The sequence below is a fragment of the Acanthisitta chloris genome, unplaced genomic scaffold (assembly GCF_000695815.1).
Source record: "Acanthisitta chloris isolate BGI_N310 unplaced genomic scaffold, ASM69581v1 scaffold22996, whole genome shotgun sequence".
Lineage (NCBI taxonomy): Eukaryota > Metazoa > Chordata > Aves > Passeriformes > Acanthisittidae > Acanthisitta > Acanthisitta chloris.
Window position 1 is genome coordinate 39,633 of NW_008676876.1, and position 21,623 is coordinate 61,255.

Sequence of the window (21,623 nt, forward strand, 5' to 3'; positions counted from 1 at the left end):
CTTGGAACCCTAGAGCATAAAAGTTTTGATTTTAAAATCCTTATCCACATTCTCAGCTCCTACTCTCTCACTGATAACACACACTCTCTCCTTTATGGGATTTGAAGATTCTGCTAAACATAATATTCAAGGCAAATTCAGCATAACTAGCAAATACTTCTGCTAAGCTTTCATAATTGATTGCTTCTAAATATAACAAAGTTTCTCTTAAGAAGTTTCTTCCAACTTGTGCTAAAACCCCACAGCTTTACACACTGCTCAGAAATGTCTGTGCCATAACCTTACACCTGTAACACTGATTTGCAGCTAAGATTTGGAATGTCTTGAGACAGTTAAGTGATGTTACCCGTCAAGCAAAATTCTTCCAAAGGCCCATTTAGTTACTGGGAGACCTCCTATACTATCAGAGACACACTGACGCTCACTCTGAATAATTCCCTTGAGGAGAATCACTCTTTAGATATTCTGGGGAAGGATCAAGGTTGTTTACACCACAAACTGTATTTTGGATGAGATATTTAAAGAATGACTGAGGAATGGAGTCAGCCACTATATTAAAATATAAACAGACAGGCATCTCATCATTTCTATACAGCACAAATGGCATTCCTTTGTATGAATCAAAAGAAGTGTTGCTATGCCAATGACTTGCCAAAAAGTGAACTTTCAATTTTAACATATAGGATCATTGGATAATTCAGGTTGGAAAGAATCTTTGGAAGTTACTCAATCCAATTATCTGCTGAGAAGGGCCAAGGAAGGATTTTGAAAACCTCCACAAATAGAGACTGCACACTTAGTGACACTTTTCACTAATAATTTAACAATTATCATTCAGTGAATGTGCAAACTTGCTTTTAAGTATAAACTACACACTTTTTCACTGCAAGAAGAAAAAGTCCTCTTTGATAAAAGCTTTCAGCAGCTTGTCTATTACAGTATTGGTACTGATGTCCATGACAGATTCACAAGCACTAAAGCATTTAACATAACAGGTTACCTGAATCCTAAGTAGCAAGAAGTATAGGAAAACAGCTTTCAAATTTAGAAAGAAATACTAACAAAACACTTCAAAGCCCAAAATTCCATACCTGAACATGGTGCACTTGCAGCATGGAAAAGAGTTTGTTGAAGCATGCACTCAGCATAGGTATAGATGACAACTGTACAATCAACTGAGCATTTTGGTTAGCAGCATGTAATCCTCTCAGCAACGAATCATCTGTTCCACTAGGAGACTGAGTTACTGAAAAACAAAACGAAGTACCATCCCCCCCATGAATTATTTTGAAAAGTTGCTGTAAGTAATTTCATAATCATTTCCTTGCATTTTATACTTCAGGGGATAACATTTATAAATTACAAGACCATCCTCAATGCGGTGTTCAGTTGAGTTGGACTAGCGACTACCACACTGTGAGAGGCTTGAATACAAGACATCTCCATCTTCACAAATATTGTTTGGGAAGTGAGTCCACACAAATACACTTACACAGTTCATGCTAAACACATACTATAGCACTGTCCTGATAACACAATGCTAAGATAAACAATTGGAACACCTCTTTCATACACTATGGTATAACTTCCAGAGAATAAAGGCTGAGGATGTCCCTAACCCCACTTCATCAATAGATACTCAACCAATTAAGGTACCTGGCTACAAAGAAACACATTTTAAGATGATGGGCAGCACAACTCACTGAAAATAGGTTCCAAACTAAATCACTGAGTGTTTTTATAGCATAAAGCTTACTGGACAGCTGAGTCCAAAACTGTACTCAAATAGTTTCACTTTCATCACTAAACAGGTGAAACCATCAAGTGCAAAGCAACTTTCAAACTGCAAGAATGAAGCTTCACACAGGAAACTTAATGTTCACTTGCACCTAGACTGGAAAATTAGTATGAGGCACTGCAGAAGAAATCATGCATATTTGACCAGTTTCACAAAATAGCTTAAATATAGGCATACATGTAATTCAATAATCTGAATAAAGACCTCTCCCTTTTTCTAAGCTACTAACTGACTGAATCAAAAAATGAGTACAAATTTCAAAGCATCATGATCATTATGCGAAGAGAATGATTTGACAGCATGTAGTTACATGTAGGAGATGTGTTTGTTAATGCTTGTAGAATGGAATCAGCCTCCAGGGTGGACATCATTTTCAGCATCAGCTCAGCCTGCTGCTCGAGTCCAACTTCTAGACGTGCATCTAAAGCTGCACGAGGCAACAAAGAGAGGAAAACTGAATTATATCAAGGACACACATAATTAGTTACTCTAACTTCCTGTGCAAGCAGTACAGACATACAGCACACAGTAAACTGAGAAAATCTCAGTATCACTAACAGGAAGATTCCCTTTTAGGATGATGGAAGCAGACTATAGAAATTTACACTGAATTTAAGATCCTTATAGGCCTGAAATATATCAGTAATAAAATAAACAGACCCATATTTCTTTTCACAGTCACTTCAATATCACACATGACTGATCTGAATATGTTCAAGCTGTTTTTCCCTAAGGCAACAACTCTCAAACAAGAACCAAAAAGTTGTTTTCCCCCAGCATGGCAAAGGAAAGATCTATCACCCCCGTTCAGCAGTACTTTTCCAAACTAAACAAGAGTGCCAATACATTTCTTAGGGGTAGAGCCAACCAGAAAAGAGCTTCCAAAATTTCCTGAGAAAACAGGACAAATTTGAAACTGCCTATATAAGTGCATTCAAAAGTGTTAGAAAAGAAGATTTTCTGGTATGTCAGGCTGTTTTAAATAAAGATTTCACATGATATTCTCTCAGTTACCACAGAAAAAAGGTGTGACACATAGAAAATGTAATTCTTTCCACTTAGTGCACATAGAGATTAAGACAATTTGATGTGATGAAGTGTTGAACACAGTATTACAGAAAAGAGACCCCGAACAGAACTTTAGTTCACTGCTTACCTTGAGAGACTGATACGCTGACAGTTTGTGATCCATTTTTCTCTGTAGTTACTGGTGGCTTTGCAACTGGAATTCCTACACCTCCAATGTAGGGATTGTAATTGTAGGTGCCATAGTCTGTACCCCAGTAATCATACCAGGTGCTGCTTATAGGCTTAAAAAACAAACAAACAAAACCAGGAAAAAAATAAGCAGCAACTCTTTGGACTGCCAAAAATTTGTAATGACTAATAACAAACACTGAAGTTACAAAAAATTAAAACCAGAAGATTGGACCCAATAGCTTCAGAAGATTTTATTTCAATTCTTATTGCAGTATAAGCTACTGAATCCTTTATGACTGTCAAAATCCAGCAATGCAGTTAGCTGTCTCAGAGATTCAAGAAGCTAATTTGAAAATGTTATCATCAGTTTCTATTCACACATTTGTACCATACTGTAAATTTGGAAGTAGAGTATCACACAGATATTTTGAGGAGCTATTTATCAAGAAAGAACACTATGCTACCAACTGTGCTATTAAAGTACCTTGAAGCCTCAGTGAGGCTCAGGGACTATTTGCAGTGGACTCTGCAGAAAAAAGTGTTGAATAATCTCTACTCGTGCCATAATTTAAGACACTATAAAAGCACTTGGATCACAAGAAAAAGAGAAGTCATGCAACACTGTATGAAAGCAATTTGTCTATGCCCGTCTTTTTAATACCTACTGTCATTTTACAAATGCAGAAACAAGTATTGAAGTATTAAGAATGAAGAAGTGTTTTAGAGGACATCAAATCAGGCAACAAGCTCATGAAGGTATCTGTGGCTGAAGTGGACTAAGGAGTACTGCCACGTGAAATGATAAGCAGCATAAAGGAGGGAAACATCAGTAACACAGAAATTAAGCAACAAGTGCAATTTCTGGGGAGATTTACAGAAAAATCTTCAGGTAATTGGTAGAAGGACATATGGGGGAACATAAAAAATTAGTCTGTGTTTTCTGAGCAAGTGGTGAGACAGATGATTTAGGTTAATTCAAATGAGACTAAGGGTTAAGTCAATAGTAAGAGGCACAGACAAACTCCAAATGTCATCCTTCTGAACCGAGAAAAGAGACTCAACATTTCATTACAAACAGTTGTGTTTCTTTACGGATAAATATTTTGGGGTTCTCATACACCTTGACAATATATGTACTATTACATCTAAATGTAATTTTACTTCCTCTGATATATTTAGCCTTCATTTTAAGTATGAAAGCATTTAGTAATTTTCTGGTTCCACAGTGAAACATATTTTGAAGTTAGTTGCTCCTCTTTGTAGTCTGAAGCCAGTCTGAGTACTACTCATTGCTGACTTTTTTTTAAACTCTCAAGAACAGTCACAGCTGCAAATGGTACTCTGCCAGTAATAAAAGAGGACAAGACTTATTTTTCTTTCATATTATGCTTTAGTTGTCTTTAACATGTACTAGAGTATAAGTACACTCAGAACCTCATGTTTATGCAGGTATCTTCATGCAAAAAGTGAAGTATTTTGTGGTCAACTGAGATGTGAACACAATCTTTACATTCATTCCTGTCATTCTACAAGAAACATTTAGAAAAGCTAAAAGCAGGACTGAGACAACAAAGACCATTAATGGAGTGTAAGAGAGAAAGGATTTTATTACTTCACACGCAAAGGTGATCCTGAAAACTCAGGTGTGACATACCTTGAAGACTTTGGCTGCAAGGGGATCTTTTTCCAAATCAATATCCAAAGGATCAATATCGACTTCCATCAGGTCTTGCAGTAATTCAAGTTCAATGTCCTTATCTTTTTCCAAAGATGACAGAGGTGGAGCACCTTATAATAATTAAAAGAGTATTAATACCACCAAGTAAAAATTATAAAACATGGGTATAACATAAACTTAATGGAAAAGTACAACATTACAACTTAGTGGAAAAGGTTAATGAATGTAATCAAGTAGTTTATTTTTAAAACAATGGGAAAAATAACCATTTTTACTGATCAGATATAAAACTAAGTTGAAGAATTGCTTGTATTCTGCCTCCATTATCAGAAACTAATCATCCTATCACCAAAACGTTTTTACTGATATTTGAGTATAAGCTTTTTTACTCTTTTCAATATATACATGTATGTCAAGATTATGGAATAATTTACCTGTGATGTCATGTGTCAAAGGCTCATCTATTGTTTCCACTAACTGAACTGTGGCCTGCTGGAGGGAGTCATCAGAATCCCCAGCTGAAGCTCCAGCATCTTCTCCCAAAGCACTTTCTTCCATAGCTTCAGCTGCTATAGGTGCCAGCAACTCTCCTACGTATTAAATTAAGCAGACAACGTAATTTCAAGCTTTATTCCACTTACAAATTAACATCCCAGTGTCTAGGCCAACTGTTTTCATTCATCTAAATAAATTCTCTACGGTCTACTTCTTCAAGGGGAGGAGGTCTGAATAATTTTCCAATAATCTGGGTCATATAGATATGAACTTTTCAATGCACAAGTTGCTCATTCAGGATTGACTGCAACTGCAATATAATTTTTTTTTTTTACTTTTGTTTTAATAATCTTAATCGTGTCAGCAGATTCTACTGTAATTTAAAAAAACCCAAAACAAACACACCTAAAACATTAAAGGAAGAAAGATTCAAGTGCAATGTACATTCTGAAAAATACAATCTGAAACCCAACCTGCTAGGATATCCTGCAGCATGCAAGTCAGAGAATACTGAGCCCATGCTCCTCCCCAAGAGATGTCTCCTCTGTTAAAGTCAGTTCCAACAAGAAGCAGCAATAATCGTTCCAATTGGGTCTCATTTACAATCTCACATAAATGAATTGTTGGTCTTGTAGCATTTGCAATTCTAGCAAGAACCTATTAAAAAGAGAAATATATGCTATTCATTTTTAAGCCTATGAAAGCATATAACAAGTTTAATTGCTATGATTATTACATTTTGTTTACAAGTAGATCAGGTACTTTTACCAGCTCAAATTCTAGAATTTTACAAATGTAATAAGAATATATAAGCTACTTTTTAATGCAATATTGAAACCATCACATTAAGTTAAACTACCACACCAGAAATTACTAGACATTTTAATGCTGCAGCTAATTTTTACCAGCAAGCAAAAAAGCAGTGAGAGAAAGCTAATTTAATGCAGCCTCCATTGCAACTAGAGAGTGATGCTGCATATTCTGTTTACCTTACAAACAAACAGAAGTAAATCTGCATGACAAGTAAAGTCCATGGACAAGAGAAAGAGTGCCAGCTTTTGCACTACAGAAATGCAACGTTCATGGGCCAGTGTAAATGGAAGTGGTTCAATTTCTGGAGTTTCCTTTGTTGTTGATACTTCTGTATCTAAAGAGGAACGAGGCCATTCGGCAGTTCGACGCAAGCGTATCAAGTCCTTGAAGTGCTGCAGAAATCAGATTTGAAACAACAGTTACATTTTAAAAATAACCTCTGAATCTTTTCCCAGTGAAGCAGTGAGGCAGCAATAACAGTAACTGTAAAACTCTATTTAAAAATAAAAGGAATTCTAAAAATATATGACAATCTGGAACGAAATTAAAGCTTTTTTGGCAGAAATTTGTGTTGGCAGCACGTTATCTCAGGTGACAAATGCATAACTAAATTCAGTTCCATAGAAGTGCCAATTAAACCCTTAAGTTTAACCATAAAACACAGCCTGTTTTAAAGTTTCCCTCCTACTTCCACACCTGTAAATAAAGCTACAGTAACCACAAAGCAAAATGCATAGAAAAATATCTAGTATGGAAATATATCCTTACAAGAACACTGACTTCTCAGTTCTTCATATTAAAGAAATTATCAATAATTTCTAGGCTGCTTAATACTTTCAAGGCACAAAGTGTGCATTAGCCATCATAAATTCAACTAGTTTGATAGGTGATCAGGGCTCTAAACCACAACCTTTTTGACAGAGGGCCTACCAATTCAATGGAGAAAAGAAGGTCCTTTTATTAACACTATCATCCACCAAGGGCATACATTTAGCAGCTCAGCTCGTTCTATCAGCTACACTACAGTCATTAGACAACACAAATGCCTCTTACAATCTCACTTCAGTAGGAGCTACTGAACTAGACCAAAGAAAGATCTATTTACTAACACCAAGGTTTCAACTTTCTCATAAAGGCACTACATATTTCAAGTTACTCCCAGGTTGTCATAATTGAAAGTGATTAGTAGGTGAAATAGCAAAAATTGCATGAAATGCAACTATCAAGTGTACAGTAATACCATAACTAGAAGTTTAGAAACTGCAAGGGGAAAGGTCTGTAGCACAACATGTTTTTTTGATGCAACATGGCTGCTATAAAGTGAAACTTAAATAGCTGGACAGCATACTTCAGCCAGTGACTCAATTAAAGACATCTCAAGGGGGTCACCAGCAGAGCAGCCCCTTGATATAACCTGCTGGAATAAAGCAGAAGATAGAACAGTCCATGACAAGCACAGATAGTGAAAACTCAGGGCTTTATTTTTATGCCAGTGTTTAATTACTTCTTTTTTCCATAATTACTGAAAGTTGTTCTAAGATTTCCCTTTAGATTGCCTGTAAGGTCTAACATTCTAAAATCTCTTTCCATGGACCTAGTTTCAGCCACCGTAACACACAGGAGTACTTTTGGAACTACACAGTAAATATTTTAAGTGATATCTAAGTTTGGTAGCTGGAAAGATCTACACATTTTTTGCATTCCCTACAAAGTCCAAGTCATCATCTCCAGAAGTCCCTACATTTCAGCAGCTCATCTCATAATTAAAGTATTTATTTAACTACTACATCCATACTCAGTGTCTGGAGCTCACTGCAAGACGCCACAAATGAAGTGGTAAGTACTTTCAGGAAGCAAAGAAGCTTATGAGAAAGCTGAAAAATCACTCTCAAAAGCCATAATTTATTAGTTTGGGGAGACAGACATTATTATATTCTGATTGTTCAACCAGGAAAGCATCCAGAAGAGCATCATGCATAAAAGCTAGCCATATAAAGTATTATTTTATGTTTCTATTGGTTTATGTTATCCAAAGTTTAATAACATGACTGGCATTCCCACAGCTACAAGTTTATTAGTGATTTTGGCCATGACTACCTAAAAAAACCCTGTAGAAGGATAAACTGTTTTTCAGAGAGGAATAAATTTCCAGATGGCTACTGTTTTCAGTATTAGAATATGCTTAATAGCAGCCATGATGAAACAACTTCTTATAATAAGGTCAAAGAAGGACAAAAATGACTTTGCAGGAACAGGTCTTTTCACACAAAGGACAAGAAGTCAGTTACAGTTTCAGAGCATCATACCTTTGAAGTAGCCTGCTTTAGTTTTGCCTGTTCTACTAAAAGTTTGTATGATGATCCTTTGTTGCTTTGTATTTTCTCTTTTTCCATCTGTTCCACCAAAGCCTTCTGTTTTGCTTTTAATAAGTTAAGTTGCTAAAAGAAAATGTTAATAGGAATAAATGAAAATTTAAGCAATAAGATGTTAAAAGGATCAGTATGTTCATATGATAGCAATCTTCAGTTCAAATTTTAACTTGAGCTTTTAAAATACTCTTAAATCACAGCTTAGGGCTTTGCACTCAGGTGTACTCAGATTTATCTAGAAAGTACATTATATTAATTGTCCAGTATGGGCCACAGAGTGCAATAGCAGACTCCAACATTTGTTCTTCCAGCAGATCCCACGCCCCATGGTTTAAGACGAATGTCAAAGAAGTTAGGCAGCCTTTAGCTACAGAACTAGAACTATGCAAAAGCAAGGCTGAATGAGTCCCAAGGCCAAAGCTTTCAAGAAATGAGATACCTTATAAATGAGATATACTACTAAGAAAATAGCCACTACCGTGCTGGAAGTCACCTGTTTATGATGCACAAGCTGCTTTCTGATCTTTCGGGAATACAGTCTATCCAGGCTACTGCTGCCTTTAGTAGATCTGCTCAGACTCTGAGTGTGAAGGCTGTTATTTATAAAACTCCACTGGTTTCCTAATGGAAACAGAATAAAAAAGATTTATTAATCCATCTTATTAACCTCACTTAACCCCACAGAAACACCTTCATGCTGCAGCAATGGTTAGCATCTCCAGATACTGAATACTGAAGAAACAAGCAAATCTAGCTCTTAACATTATGCAACTGTCACCACTGATAGTAATGTTTCTGTGTGATGTTAAAATGAAGTGGTAACCACCATGTTTTCATTACTATTAAAACATATACAGAGGTAAATAAGACTGTCCTAAGTAAAAATACCTGAACAGCTTCATAACATAAAAGCTTTACAGTTTTCATTTTTAGAAGACGTTCAAAGAAAACCATAGCTAATCAAGTTAATAATAATAATAATTTAAAAAAAACCCAGACAAAAACCACATCTAAACATACTGGATACAAATACTACAATGGTTATGAAGTCATGCTGTTGCCCCTTCTCACAACACAAAGTATCTCAACATGGTGTACTTTCAACTGTAAAGTCCTACAGTCACAGGATAATATACAGATATCTTACAAACTAAAATCAATCCTGCATTTTTCACAATGCAGCAGAAAGTAATTCTAAGAAGAAGGGGATATAAAAAGCAGACAAGAATGCAAATAAAATGATCACATCCATTTTTAATATCTCATTTTTCAAGTGAATTGAAAATACATTTTAATTACTGAACAGCTCCCAAAGCAATACCCAAATCAAAGTTTTGATAATTAATGTTATATACCTGTCAAAAATCGTTCTCTCTCTTTTCCATTCAGAGGTTTCTTGGCTGTGGCTGCTTCATCTTCAACAGTAGCTACATAATCCAGTAGTCTGGACACCAGCATTACAACCCAACTGATCATAGGAATGTCTAAAACTCCTTCAAAATAAACAGAGTTGAGTGCTTAATAAAGTTTTGAAGCCATAACAAACTTCACACCTATTTGCTAGGTCATAAAGAGTCCACCTGTCTCTTTTTTTTTTAAAGAGAATAAGAGAGCACTCATAAATGAGAGAAGAAATCAAACATTCGGTAGAGAATTTAGATACAAAACAAAATGTCACAGTTCGCTGAGTCTGATGAAGTCAGAAGTCAAAAGCTTCACCTCAACTGTTCAACCTAGAAATTAAGCAGTGTTTCTTTTAAAGAAGTCAAAAATCATATGCCTAAATTTCCTTAACACCCAATGTAGAATGACAGCTGTTTGCATCAAGGCACATAAATTGGATGTCTCAAATTCCATACTGTGAAACATTACTAGAAAGAATTATTCTAATTAAGTGGTCATTATTTGTAGCTTTCTGGTCTTATTTGTACATTATTTGTAGGTTTCTGAGCACTTGTGAGCTCAATTTAGAACCATTCATTTACATTTGTCCATGTGCACAAAGATTCTTCGTGCATGATGTGCAAGACACAGGGTTTTTTCCCTTCTGTCTGTACAAACATGTGGCATTTAAAGTGTGAGACTGAAATAGGCAGTAGCCAGGTAGTGCCACCTGCCTAGCTCATCTGGTCTGAACTCAGTCTTGGCTTTCCTGCAACTTCCTCACATGGTTACATGAAAATACACTAATGGAGGAGCACAAATGAAGCTATTTGTGTGTCCCGTTATACTAGTCTTGTTACGTACCTACATATCTACAAATAATGTCCAAATAACAAGACTAGAAACCTACAAAAAATTACCACTTAATTAGAATCATTATGCCAATGGCATTCTTCTATATAATGTCCATACAGCAAAGACATTAGCACTAGAGGTTACACACATGTTTTTGTAGCTGTGCATCATGTTGAGCCACATTTATTTACACACTGACCTCAAAACAGCTCTAATTAACCCAGATTATTATTGAGTCCAGCTCAAACAAGAAAACTAAGGCCCAGAAATGGCTTGCCCAGAATCACATGTAGTTGCTGTACGCAAGCAGTAGGACACAGCCCGACTTGTTAACTCTGGTTTCCTGTTCACACACTGGCAGAAAGTAGCACATCCCAAGCTGACAGAGGAAGGACCTGAACGGTTCCATAACAGGACCTGAACAGGAACCACAGACTAAATTGCAAGAAAAGAAATGAGAAGCACTGGTGACCACCACACACCTTTTCCATTGGCAGAATAATAAAAAAGGAGCCTGCTGCAGAATGGAGTACATACCTTTTCATACTTCTGTTCAAACAAGAGCATTTCTTTTCCTTTTATCTCTTAAAAAAATTATCCAAATTCTTAGCATCTCTCCCTCCCTCCAAATATCTTTTGCTTATTCCTCTTTTCTCCTCTCGTACTCAAATTTGATGACTTCTCTCTACCCACAACACTTACCTCTTGCTCCGACTGTCCTGTTTTTTGACTTTTTCCCCAGTAAGTTTTCAGCCCTCTGACCCTTAGTTATGTGTGATACTTCTCAAGGAGGACTATTCTGCCATACCTGGTGCTTCCACCACACGTAATATTGCCCTAGTACTCACCTGTACTGTCCAGGAGGAAGGAAGCTGGAAGACCAGCAAATAAAGCTCTGAAGTATCAGTTACTTCTGCTTCCTAAAGTCCTCCATGAGGACAACTAGTAAGGCAAGAGTTATGAAAGGAATTGGAAGCTGTGGGGAGAGTGCAAACAGAGGTAGAGGAGATGTAAGCTTGGGATTGCCTCAGACTAGTTCGAGACTATAGCAGGATACAGCCATGACAGAGAAAGTACACGGCTGACCAGTGGGAAGCAATAGGACAGCTTCTGACACCAGCTGCAGGTTTGTTTACCTCAGGAGACAAGGTAAACCTAAGGACAGAATCTCAGCTGGCATTTATAGGCTTCAAAACACTAAGAATTTTAAACAACATATGAAGTACATAACACATGAAGTAGCCTAGAGCATGATGTTTTCAAAAGTAAGCATTTGCTTCAAACTTATGGTAGTTAAGAAAGCACTCAAAGAAAATCAAGTTTGAAGAACAGAATTCCAGTAACATTTTTATAGTCAATACCTCAGATTACAGAAAAACCCCAAACTCTACGTAGTTTGCAGAAACCATGCAGATACACTTAAGGCACGTGTCTTCATATCTGTGTTTCACCTCAAAAGCTTCAAATTTAGAAAGGATCTCATGAGCAAAATGAGGCATTTCTTTCCAAAACGTTAAATACTAAAACCATTCACTAGAGCTACTAGAGCTGTCTACACACTGAATGTTCCCCCTACTCTGCCAAAACTTCCTAGCTGAATTAAAAGCAATCAAATGAATTTTAATCAGGTTAAAATGGGGTGGGGCAGGGGGACGCATCTCTTTTAGCACCTAAAGAACAAGAAGATTCATCACATCTTAAACGACAACTTTGTTCTGGAAATATACTAAACAAGCAACTTCTTTTAATACACCAAAAATTAGTCACTCAATTTTCTAGCTTATAATGAATATGAAAATAGTTTCCCAAATTAGAGGGCTACCTTCAGTTCTTCTGTGCACAGGTAAATGAGGTTGCAGTGGGGACAGCAGGTTATCCAGGAGATTAAGTAAACTTTCTAAAACACCACTGTTGCTAAGCGATCTTTGGCCAATGCAAGAAAGCAACATGAAGACCCTAAAAATAAAATTTACATATTTAAGATCTTATCTTTTGCAGATTCAGTAATATTCTGAAACACCCCTTACAGAGCAATAGTCTTCTAGGCATTCACCTGAGACAGACAGATTGCTACAGAAAGCACTACGTGGCCCAGCAACTGAATTGAATTTCATGTTCTATTGTTGAAAGATTAATGCAGCATTTTAGGGTAAACATTTTTGCTTCCACCCTCAAGAGGTCAGCAAAGCTTTCTAAGTCTGAAACAAGATCTCATGTTTTATTTCCTCTTCCACATTGCTGAACAGTAGTAATAATGAAATTCATGTATTCTTATATCCTTAAATATAAATCTTGCTGTTCAAAGGCAGAAAGCCACAGACCAGCAAATATGTTTGATTAAAATACAATGCTAATGCTTAGAATATGAAAGACCTTGATCAATAATCTGAAATAATCAATACTTCTAACATTCAATGCTCAACTCTACACATGCTTGCCCTTATCTCAGTGGAGTGTTTTGCATTAAATACTAATAGTCTGCCTTCCAGTCTCAATCCTGCTTCTGAATGCAGGAGAAGAGAAGCTCTGTGATGAGTGGACATTTAAGCAAAGAGAAGGCCATTTCTGACACTGGGGAGCAACCCTGCTATGTATGTGAAGGCCTCCAGGTAAGGAAAAATAGCAACTTATTGTGGTGCAAGCACCAAATAGGTGCAATAACTAACAGCAATGAGACCTTTATAATTTGCAGTACTACTTTGGGCCTATTTCTTTTATCAATGAGAATGATAAGTATCCTTCGGTCACATTACTTCAGTGACCCACAGGTAACACATCAACACAGACTTGCACCTTACCTGTCCTGTGGGAATATGAGGAGTTGCTCTGAATTGTATAATTCCTGCAGTACGTTGGAGAGAAACTGACCCCACCATCTTTCTCCTCCACAGAGCTGCACAAGCAGAAGGCCAGTATGCAGTCGTATCTTTGGGGTTCCACTGATACACAGGTGTTTAAATAATTCTTCACAAGCTTGAGCATGAAAAGTACTTTGCAGAACCACAGGAACTGAGTGCCCTTTAAAGAAAGGAGAACAATGATGTTTAAAAAGAAAATTACTTGAAAACACAGCAGGAAAAACTTTCACTAAGTGTTTTAAATTACTACAATTATATGAATTGGCACAGGAGTAAAGAAGGAGGGAACACATGACGAGATGGTAATTTGCAAGTAACTCATTAAGACCAGGCCATTTGGTCAAAACCAGATCAATTCCATGTCAGTGCAAATACCCCCCAGAGTCTACACAAAGCAAAAACCAAACCATCATCATGCTTAAGAACAAAGTGGCACAGAAAATTAAAAGACAGACAGACCTATCTATCAATAGAACAATATTCTGCCTTTAAAAAAAAACACCAAAAAAACTCGAACAAAAAAGCCACCACTCCCACTCAGTCTTTTCAATTTCAGTTCTCCAAGAACTCTTTCAATGGCAAGCTTAGAAAATAAAAATCCTTACTGGATATTAAAAAACCATGAATTGAGTAGAGAATTCTTATGAATTCCCCACCACCATCCTCCTTGAGGCAATTTCTGCTTCCCCTGCCCACTTCTAACTGTCTAATCCACCCCAGCACTGCACAGCCTTCAATACTGGCAGATCCTTCCACAAGGTGATTCTGCCTATAAAATCAACACAAATATTCTGCTTGGTCAGTTTTTTGCTACTTCAGCAAACTGAAGCAGCTATCAGACAGATCAGATGATTATCTGAGCAAAAGAATATGCAGCCAGGGCTACAGAAAATGGAGAAGGACCTTGGCACCTTCTCCTACCCCTTTTTAGGAAGTGGTTAGGCCAGCTTGATGCCACTGTTGAAACTTTACACTGTATGTTATCAGCTACTAAAATCATAGTAGAAGGGGCTTTGAGCAACCTGTCTGGTGGAAGGTGTCCCTACCCATGGCAGGGTGCTGGAACTAGATGATCTTTAAGGCCCCATCAAACTCAAACACCATTCCTCATTTCTGTGATTCACTACCTGAACAAAGTTTAAAAGTTTTATAGTAGGAAAGTACAGATCAAGAAACAGAAATACTTGCAAATTGTCTCTAATAACATGGCAAAACCAATCAAAATCTCCAAAAGTACTAACCATTGGAAGAATGAAGCAAACTAAGCAAAGTATCCAGTAAGTATCTAATGATGGTGCGTAACTGTTCTGTGGATGACATCTGAATCAACTCTTTCGGATCACACTGCTCCTTCAGTGTTTTCCTGCTTGCACCTAAAGCTACTTTGAGCCTCTGAACAGCATGGTGAGCCAAATTGAGTTGAAGCTGTAGCTGAATGCAGTCCTGGTAAGCAGAAAATACTCTGCTATCTTCTTCTACTGCCTTGTCCGGCTTTCGCAAAAAGTACTGGGCATTGTTTGCACTATTGAGTGGTGGCAGGTCAATACTCTGCAGAAGGATTTCTAACCGATGACAGGCCAGATTGTACCTAAAGGGAAACAGTCAGAGAACACAGTTCAATACACATTAGCAAACAGCAATACACTGGACAGTAACATTGCCAGAAGACAACTTCTGGTCCATTTTGAATGCACTGTTAAAACAGACACTGAGAAAGAATATAATGTAGTCTTTGTAAATGCTATAAAGATATTCACTTGCAACAACTCTACAACAGAGGCAGAGCCTTATTTGGTTTGAATATAATGAGAAGAAAAAAAAGTCTGTAACATTGATATCCCTGTGGTTTATGTTAAAATAACTAGTAAATACACATTTTTTATTTCTAACCTGCACTGTATGTCTTCTTGCAATGCAACCATCATTGCCAAATGCTGGTCAATTTCTGGCTGATTTGCAGCTTCACCTTCTCCTCTGAGGGGATCGTGCATTAGTTTCAGCTCATTTTCAAAGGGTAAGATATAGGTATGGCCATAATAAAATCCTAATGGGATTTTTGCTCTGGCATTTGTGCTGCCGTATCGACCAATAACAGTGATCTGAAAGAGAATGCAACTATATTGTAACACAGCTGCATTAAAACAGGCAAAATAAACACCAAGTCAAAAATACATAAAAAACTTACAGCCAACTAGAGTTTGGTCTGAAGAGGGCTTAGGTGAAAGGTCACATACTAACAAACATCAAGAGTTTAAAAGATAAAAGTATGCAGTCTGTCTTTTACCTTCATAAACCTGCAAACAGGGGGTGGCAGCAAGTCATGTAAAATAAGTGAATGTGTACTAATGTCAGTAGCCACTACCAGTCGCCTTCCATCCACTTCTTCTCCTAAAGTCCAGATGTCAATTGACAAAGAAGCCAAATCTCCACAAGTGGGAATCAATACATCTGTCAGTAATACAGGTCTTCCAAAATCCAAGGTCACGAATCTTCTTGCTCCTAGGGGAAAAACACAGTATTGCCTAAAATACCAGTGTGTGCTAACCTGCGAAGAGATATTACTTCTAGAAAACAAAGTTATTTTTTATATATTATTTGAAAGGCACAAAGGTTTAGATATTCTTGTACATTTGAGACTAAAAATAGCTGCACAACCTCAGAAGCTTTCACAACAGCTCGCACAGTTTTGGCTTCAACTTAATTGAAGTTGCTTTGCTTTTTATGCATTATTTCAGAACAGATGCTTTGTCCAGAGACCCAACATATTTTCCAATCCTTCAGGATTTTTCAACCAATGCTGGGCCTTAAACTTCCAGATACAACAGAATACAAAGTGAGAAATATTTTTCTCTGGAAAGCCAAGTGAGACCGTAGCTAAGCAACTTACTTAAGGCCCTGGAAAATATTCCACTTCTAATTAGAAAATGTGTCAAAATTATTATTAGGAATTGTGGTTTTACCTGAATGCATTCGCTCTATAATAATTGACTGATGAGGTGGAGGTTGAAGAAAATGTGAAGCGTGAGATATTGCAAGAGCGAGGCCAGATCCAAGTGGATTCTGAGGAGTGTAAAAACATCAGTAAAATTAGGTGATTAAAATCTGTGCATTACAATAAGCTGCTCTCTACAAAAGACTGTAAGAAAACCTCTTGTGATTTAAAGATGCACAATTTTGACAACACCTCACTAAATTTACATTTGAGCACGTACTGTCAAAATAATAACTACTGAAGTTCAAAGGATTAATAACTCCTCATATAGTTAAGCTAGCTCCTAATAAGAGAAATCCTTCGAGGTAATGTAACAACACTATATTGCTTTCCTACGTCTTTCTCGTATGGTCTACATTTAGTAACACAGTTTTCACATCTCATCCAAATAAACAGATATTTACTAGCACTCAAGCACAAATTAAGACCCTGGTAACCATTACAGTTACAGTTATTTTTCTATAAGTAAAATAAAGGAAAATAATTACCGTTCTAGACTTGTTTGTGTTTTTGTTATGTGCTGCAAGGTTAACTGTTGGAGGGTCAATGACTGAACCAGGGAAAAGCTGAGCAAGCTCTGCATTAATAACAGCAGAAACTGCTTCATTAGGTGGAGTCAAAGGTGGAGTCATGAAGAGAGGAGTTGTTTTTGGTGTGGGTGGAATGACATCTGAAGGATGAATGAAGAACCCTGGGGCTGCTACTGGATTAGAAGGCACAGAGTTGTGAACAGGACCAACTGCTGATGCTGCTGCTGCCGCTGCTGCTGTTGTCTGATGCAGTTTTGCTTCCAGCTTAGCTTTCTGTGGGGAAAATCAAAGCAGTGTATGTAGCACATAATACTGCTTGTCAACACACCAGCAGTAATGAACCACAAGTTCAACTTTCATTATACAACCAGATTTAATAAACCTAAGCTACCTTCAATGCAGACATGTCAGATGTCTAACTACAAGCTGAAAAATTAAAACTCTATTTAATTTGACTCACTTGCTGAGGAACATGAGTAATTAATTAGAGTAATCAAAAAATAATAAAAACCCTACCACTGAACAACAAAGTAGAGTCAACACAGCCAAGCCTCATACTGACAATGACTTTATGACTGATACTTCCCTATGTCAGCAGCTGTGATTTCATTTCAGTGGGCTTTTTCAATTTCAGACTGATATGTATTAAGACTTAGCTTTGATTACAAACTCCCAACCCACCCTCAAAATACACAAAAAACAAGTCTGAAAGACCAAAGCAGCATGGGAGCACCCTCAGCACTTTGCTTCATAAGAATGCTCCTCAGTGCAGAGCTCTTCCTTCCTCAAATACACAATGGAGAAAAAAAAGAAAAGAAAAAAAAAGGCAACTAGCTCTGCAACTACTTTCTCAGCTTTTGAAGTTTAGAGACAGCACTAAAAAATAGCCAAATAGCCTCCAACCTGTTGCTGAAGCTTCAAAAGCTGCTGCTGTTTCTCTTGCAGCACCTGGAGCTGTTGCTCGGCTGAGGCCATTGCATGAGAGAGAGACTGCAAAGCTACCTGGGCTGCCGAGCTCAGTGCTGTCGAGGCTTCCCCAACCGATCCAGAAGAGAGGCCACCAACTGCTGGGGTAACCCCAAAGGTACTCACTGGCATGAAACAAACAAAACAAAACAAAAACATGTATGTAGAAATTATAAAACACACCTTTAGTTCCTTACTAATTGCCCACAGCAATGTAAAAACAGGAGAAATATCTCCTTTTAACCCAGTTCTTGCTACAAAGCAACATGGTTTATAGACCATGCATGCTGGTCATACATGGAACACTTGGATTACAGAAGAGCCACCTACTGCCCTGGAATTCTTCTGCCACACAAGGCTGTAAAGCAAAGATGCAAACTTAGATGCAAACTTGCATGTTATACTCTCTGGTAGAAACTAATCAATTCAAATTAATAAATTCTGCATCCAGTGTGTTTGTTAAGCTCAAAGAAGTTGAACTTTACATTTAGTAACTATTAAAAAAACCCAACAATAACACAAACAAAACATTTCAACACTTAGAAAACTGCAGGCAATCAGTCAAACAGTGTCAGTCTGTCCAATTAAAAATATATTGTGGAACTATGCTAAGTAGGAAAAAAATGGAAAATTGTATATACCAGTAAACGTACTTGCATCGTCCCTTTCTATTCTAGTTCCATCACTTGTTGAAACACAGGTAAAGTGCAGAGGTTCAACTTCCAGAAGTCCAGTAAGAGAAGTAAAACTACCTTCAGCAGCTGCACAGCTACTTATTTTCCCATTTCCTGAAAGAGAAATAGGTATCTGCACAATCAGCCACCTTGTTCTTGACAGTGACATTTCAAGTCACGAAGTGTCAAAGGAGAAAACTAAATATAATCCACACATTTAGTTAGTTCACATTCTGGAACAAACACCTGAACATTACCACAACCACTATATAAATGTAAGTTATTTTAAAAAGGATAATGCTGTCAAATCTGAACAGAGTAATTTAATTAGTCAAACTATCAAATGTGACAGCAGAAGTGTAGTGTAACCTTCTTAATTCCAGAAATAAATTATATACGGATGCTGTACTCTTTCTACACTGAAAGCAAACTAGCTTGCAAGAATACATTGATGCTACTAGAAAGAAAAAGGAGAAACTAGCAAATTGACTAAGATCATACACCAATTTAGCATAAAAACAAGACTATGAATCAATATCCTAACAAATTCACAGAGTTGTATGGAGGGAGGTATGGGAAGAAGGTGGACAATAGCATACGAGATGAGGAAAGGAGTCACTGTGACTGACAAATACACTTGCTATGAAAAGAACTTCCTGACAGGTAAAAATTATCAAATTCTTAGGACATTACATGGTCTAAAGATTCACTTATGAACTAACCTGAGAGGACAGGCATAAATATGCTTTTAAGGTATTTTAATGCCACTAAAATGGAAAAAATAAGTCATTAGATCTGTAATATTTAAGTAGAGGAGTGCCATGTGGCAGCTTCCCAACTTCTGGAAGACCCATTTAGGTTTCTCTGCCTATGTGAGTGTTGCTAGTCCAAATGAATAATAACATATCTCAAGGAAGCTGCTCAATAGAGGTGACAGATGCTTCCTAGATGACCCTGACCTAGGGAATGATAGCAGGCTTTCTGTTTAATCACTACCCTTGATATTCTACAGGATAAGAAAATAACAGATTCCAGAAAGAGGCTTTTTACTTGCCCTAAGGCCACAGGAAATGTAAAAAATAATCATGAAGCAGGACAGTGTCTTGAACTTCAACCTGGCTGCATAGTTGTGAAACAGATGGAAAGTATAAAACCACATCTTCGCTAATGGAAAACTATGTAATAGAATTACCAACTCTTCCACGATAGGTTAGTGCTAAACATACATACCTGATAGAACATCAGACAAATCAATTTCATCTGACTGTACTCCAATGCTGCTGTTGTACACATTTTTACAAGAAGAGCCACATATTTCCAAATCAAACAGAACTGGATCAAAAGGTGAACTATATAATCCATATCTGCAAATGGAATAAGACAAACAGTGCTACAATAAGAATTTATATAGAATTATTTACAGAAAAAGGCCAAGTATTTCATCATCAGGAGTTACTGCATTCCAAACTATTCTTTTCATTCAATTGACATACCTTAGAAATTATCATTTACTTACAGTTCATTAAAGTAATTTATTAGATGGCCTTTTCCAACAGCTTATGATGATAAATTTGTAACTCGTTGTTACTAAATGGTTTTGAAAATGTAATTCTGTCCTGGAATATGCTGCATAATCACACTCAGACATGGAAACTACAACTACAAGCCTTAGACAATTAGCCACAGCAATACAAATGCCTGCACATGGTAAATCAGACATTTGTCTGAAGTCAAAGCATAATGCTGTTCCAAAACAGTGAAACAAATTCCACCTCAGCCTGTTCTTCCAGCTGAAGTAAGAATTAAAAAAGGAAGTGCTGCTAGGCATACCAATCAACTCCTTCGAGTACTTTAAATATTCCAATAAAATAAAAACTCAACACCTACTCTGGCAGAGCTGCAGGGGAAAAAAAATATCATGATCACTCAGGTAACAAGGTGGTCCCAAATCAGTTAGTGTTTTATAGTCAAGAAAAAGGAAAATCCAAAGTAATATCAAAATCATTGGGTTTTGGTTTTGTGTACCAATATCTATTACTAAGCAACTGACAAGAGGAAAACAATGGAAATCAGGCCAATTTCTTAAGCAGGAATAGAAAGTAAGAATATATCTGTGTACGTACAAAAGTGAGAAACAAATAACACTCTTCAATTTAACTGGCAAGAGACAGAAGAAACAGAAAGTATTTCCACAAACACTCCAGCAGGGATAGTAAGTTCCCTCCCCTTTTCCCTCTGCCTCCAAGCAGTTTCCTTTTTTTTCAGCAGGGAAGAAAAGCCCCCAGCAAGTAATGCTGAGAAGGCTGGAGTGTTTAAATGTTTTTTTTGATCAGGTAGTCACGAAACTGTAAATGTCTATATGAACACAACACCAGCATCACGGCAGAACAGTTTCTAGACTTCTCTGAATGATAAAATGCTTCCACATTACCCAGGCTCTATGCCTTCTGTCACACAATACTGTGACTGTAATTAGTCAGAAAATGATGAATGATGTTACAAAAGGGCAATAATTGCTACAGATCATCTGAGTATTACGTATCTACCCACTTAACATACATTTCCTAACCACGACACTGACAAGGTAGCAAATTTAAGATGACAACTTCATACTACAGACAATGCAGGTGAGTCTCAGTTGCTCACTACAAGCTCTTATTGCACATGTAACCAGACAGATGTGTTTGCTGTCTGAGCTTTTCTCACAAGCAAAGCAAGACAACATGGTACTGTAAAGTGGCTACTAAAATCCACAAAAATGCTCACACAAAATTCAGTAGGCTTAGATCTCAGATTTACAAATTCAATAAATCAGGTCACCTCAACAGTAACACTGGTTAATTGCGTGATTTAAATGACGACACTGATTTATTAAGTAAGAGATAAAACCTAAAAATTCTACAAAAGCTTTGGACAGTAGAATCAGAATCTGAATGTACTGCAGAGGGTTAAATATATTCTGCCCTATCCACATTTATTTCAACAAGCATAGTGCCTTTTACCCATCTTTCA

At 37.1% G+C, this 21,623-nt stretch overlaps 1 protein-coding gene across 1 annotated transcript in view; it reads right to left on the reverse strand.

The window, feature by feature from the left end:
* Positions 1 to 21,623, reverse strand: part of BIRC6 (baculoviral IAP repeat containing 6) — a gene marked incomplete at both ends in the record, with an annotated part of 78,746 nt that overhangs the window by 39,196 nt on the left and 17,927 nt on the right. Inside the window, 20 exons of the mRNA XM_009076310.1 lie at positions 1,092 to 1,246; positions 2,109 to 2,225; positions 2,955 to 3,108; positions 4,653 to 4,786; positions 5,111 to 5,266; positions 5,645 to 5,828; positions 6,161 to 6,376; positions 8,291 to 8,422; positions 8,847 to 8,974; positions 9,709 to 9,846; positions 12,414 to 12,547; positions 13,390 to 13,609; positions 14,691 to 15,037; positions 15,340 to 15,548; positions 15,734 to 15,948; positions 16,410 to 16,509; positions 16,930 to 17,244; positions 17,875 to 18,062; positions 18,579 to 18,725; positions 19,842 to 19,975. Of these exons, the coding sequence (XP_009074558.1) occupies positions 1,092 to 1,246; positions 2,109 to 2,225; positions 2,955 to 3,108; positions 4,653 to 4,786; positions 5,111 to 5,266; positions 5,645 to 5,828; positions 6,161 to 6,376; positions 8,291 to 8,422; positions 8,847 to 8,974; positions 9,709 to 9,846; positions 12,414 to 12,547; positions 13,390 to 13,609; positions 14,691 to 15,037; positions 15,340 to 15,548; positions 15,734 to 15,948; positions 16,410 to 16,509; positions 16,930 to 17,244; positions 17,875 to 18,062; positions 18,579 to 18,725; positions 19,842 to 19,975 (3,523 nt within the window). The remainder of the gene's footprint in view (positions 1 to 1,091; positions 1,247 to 2,108; positions 2,226 to 2,954; positions 3,109 to 4,652; positions 4,787 to 5,110; positions 5,267 to 5,644; positions 5,829 to 6,160; positions 6,377 to 8,290; positions 8,423 to 8,846; positions 8,975 to 9,708; positions 9,847 to 12,413; positions 12,548 to 13,389; positions 13,610 to 14,690; positions 15,038 to 15,339; positions 15,549 to 15,733; positions 15,949 to 16,409; positions 16,510 to 16,929; positions 17,245 to 17,874; positions 18,063 to 18,578; positions 18,726 to 19,841; positions 19,976 to 21,623) is intronic.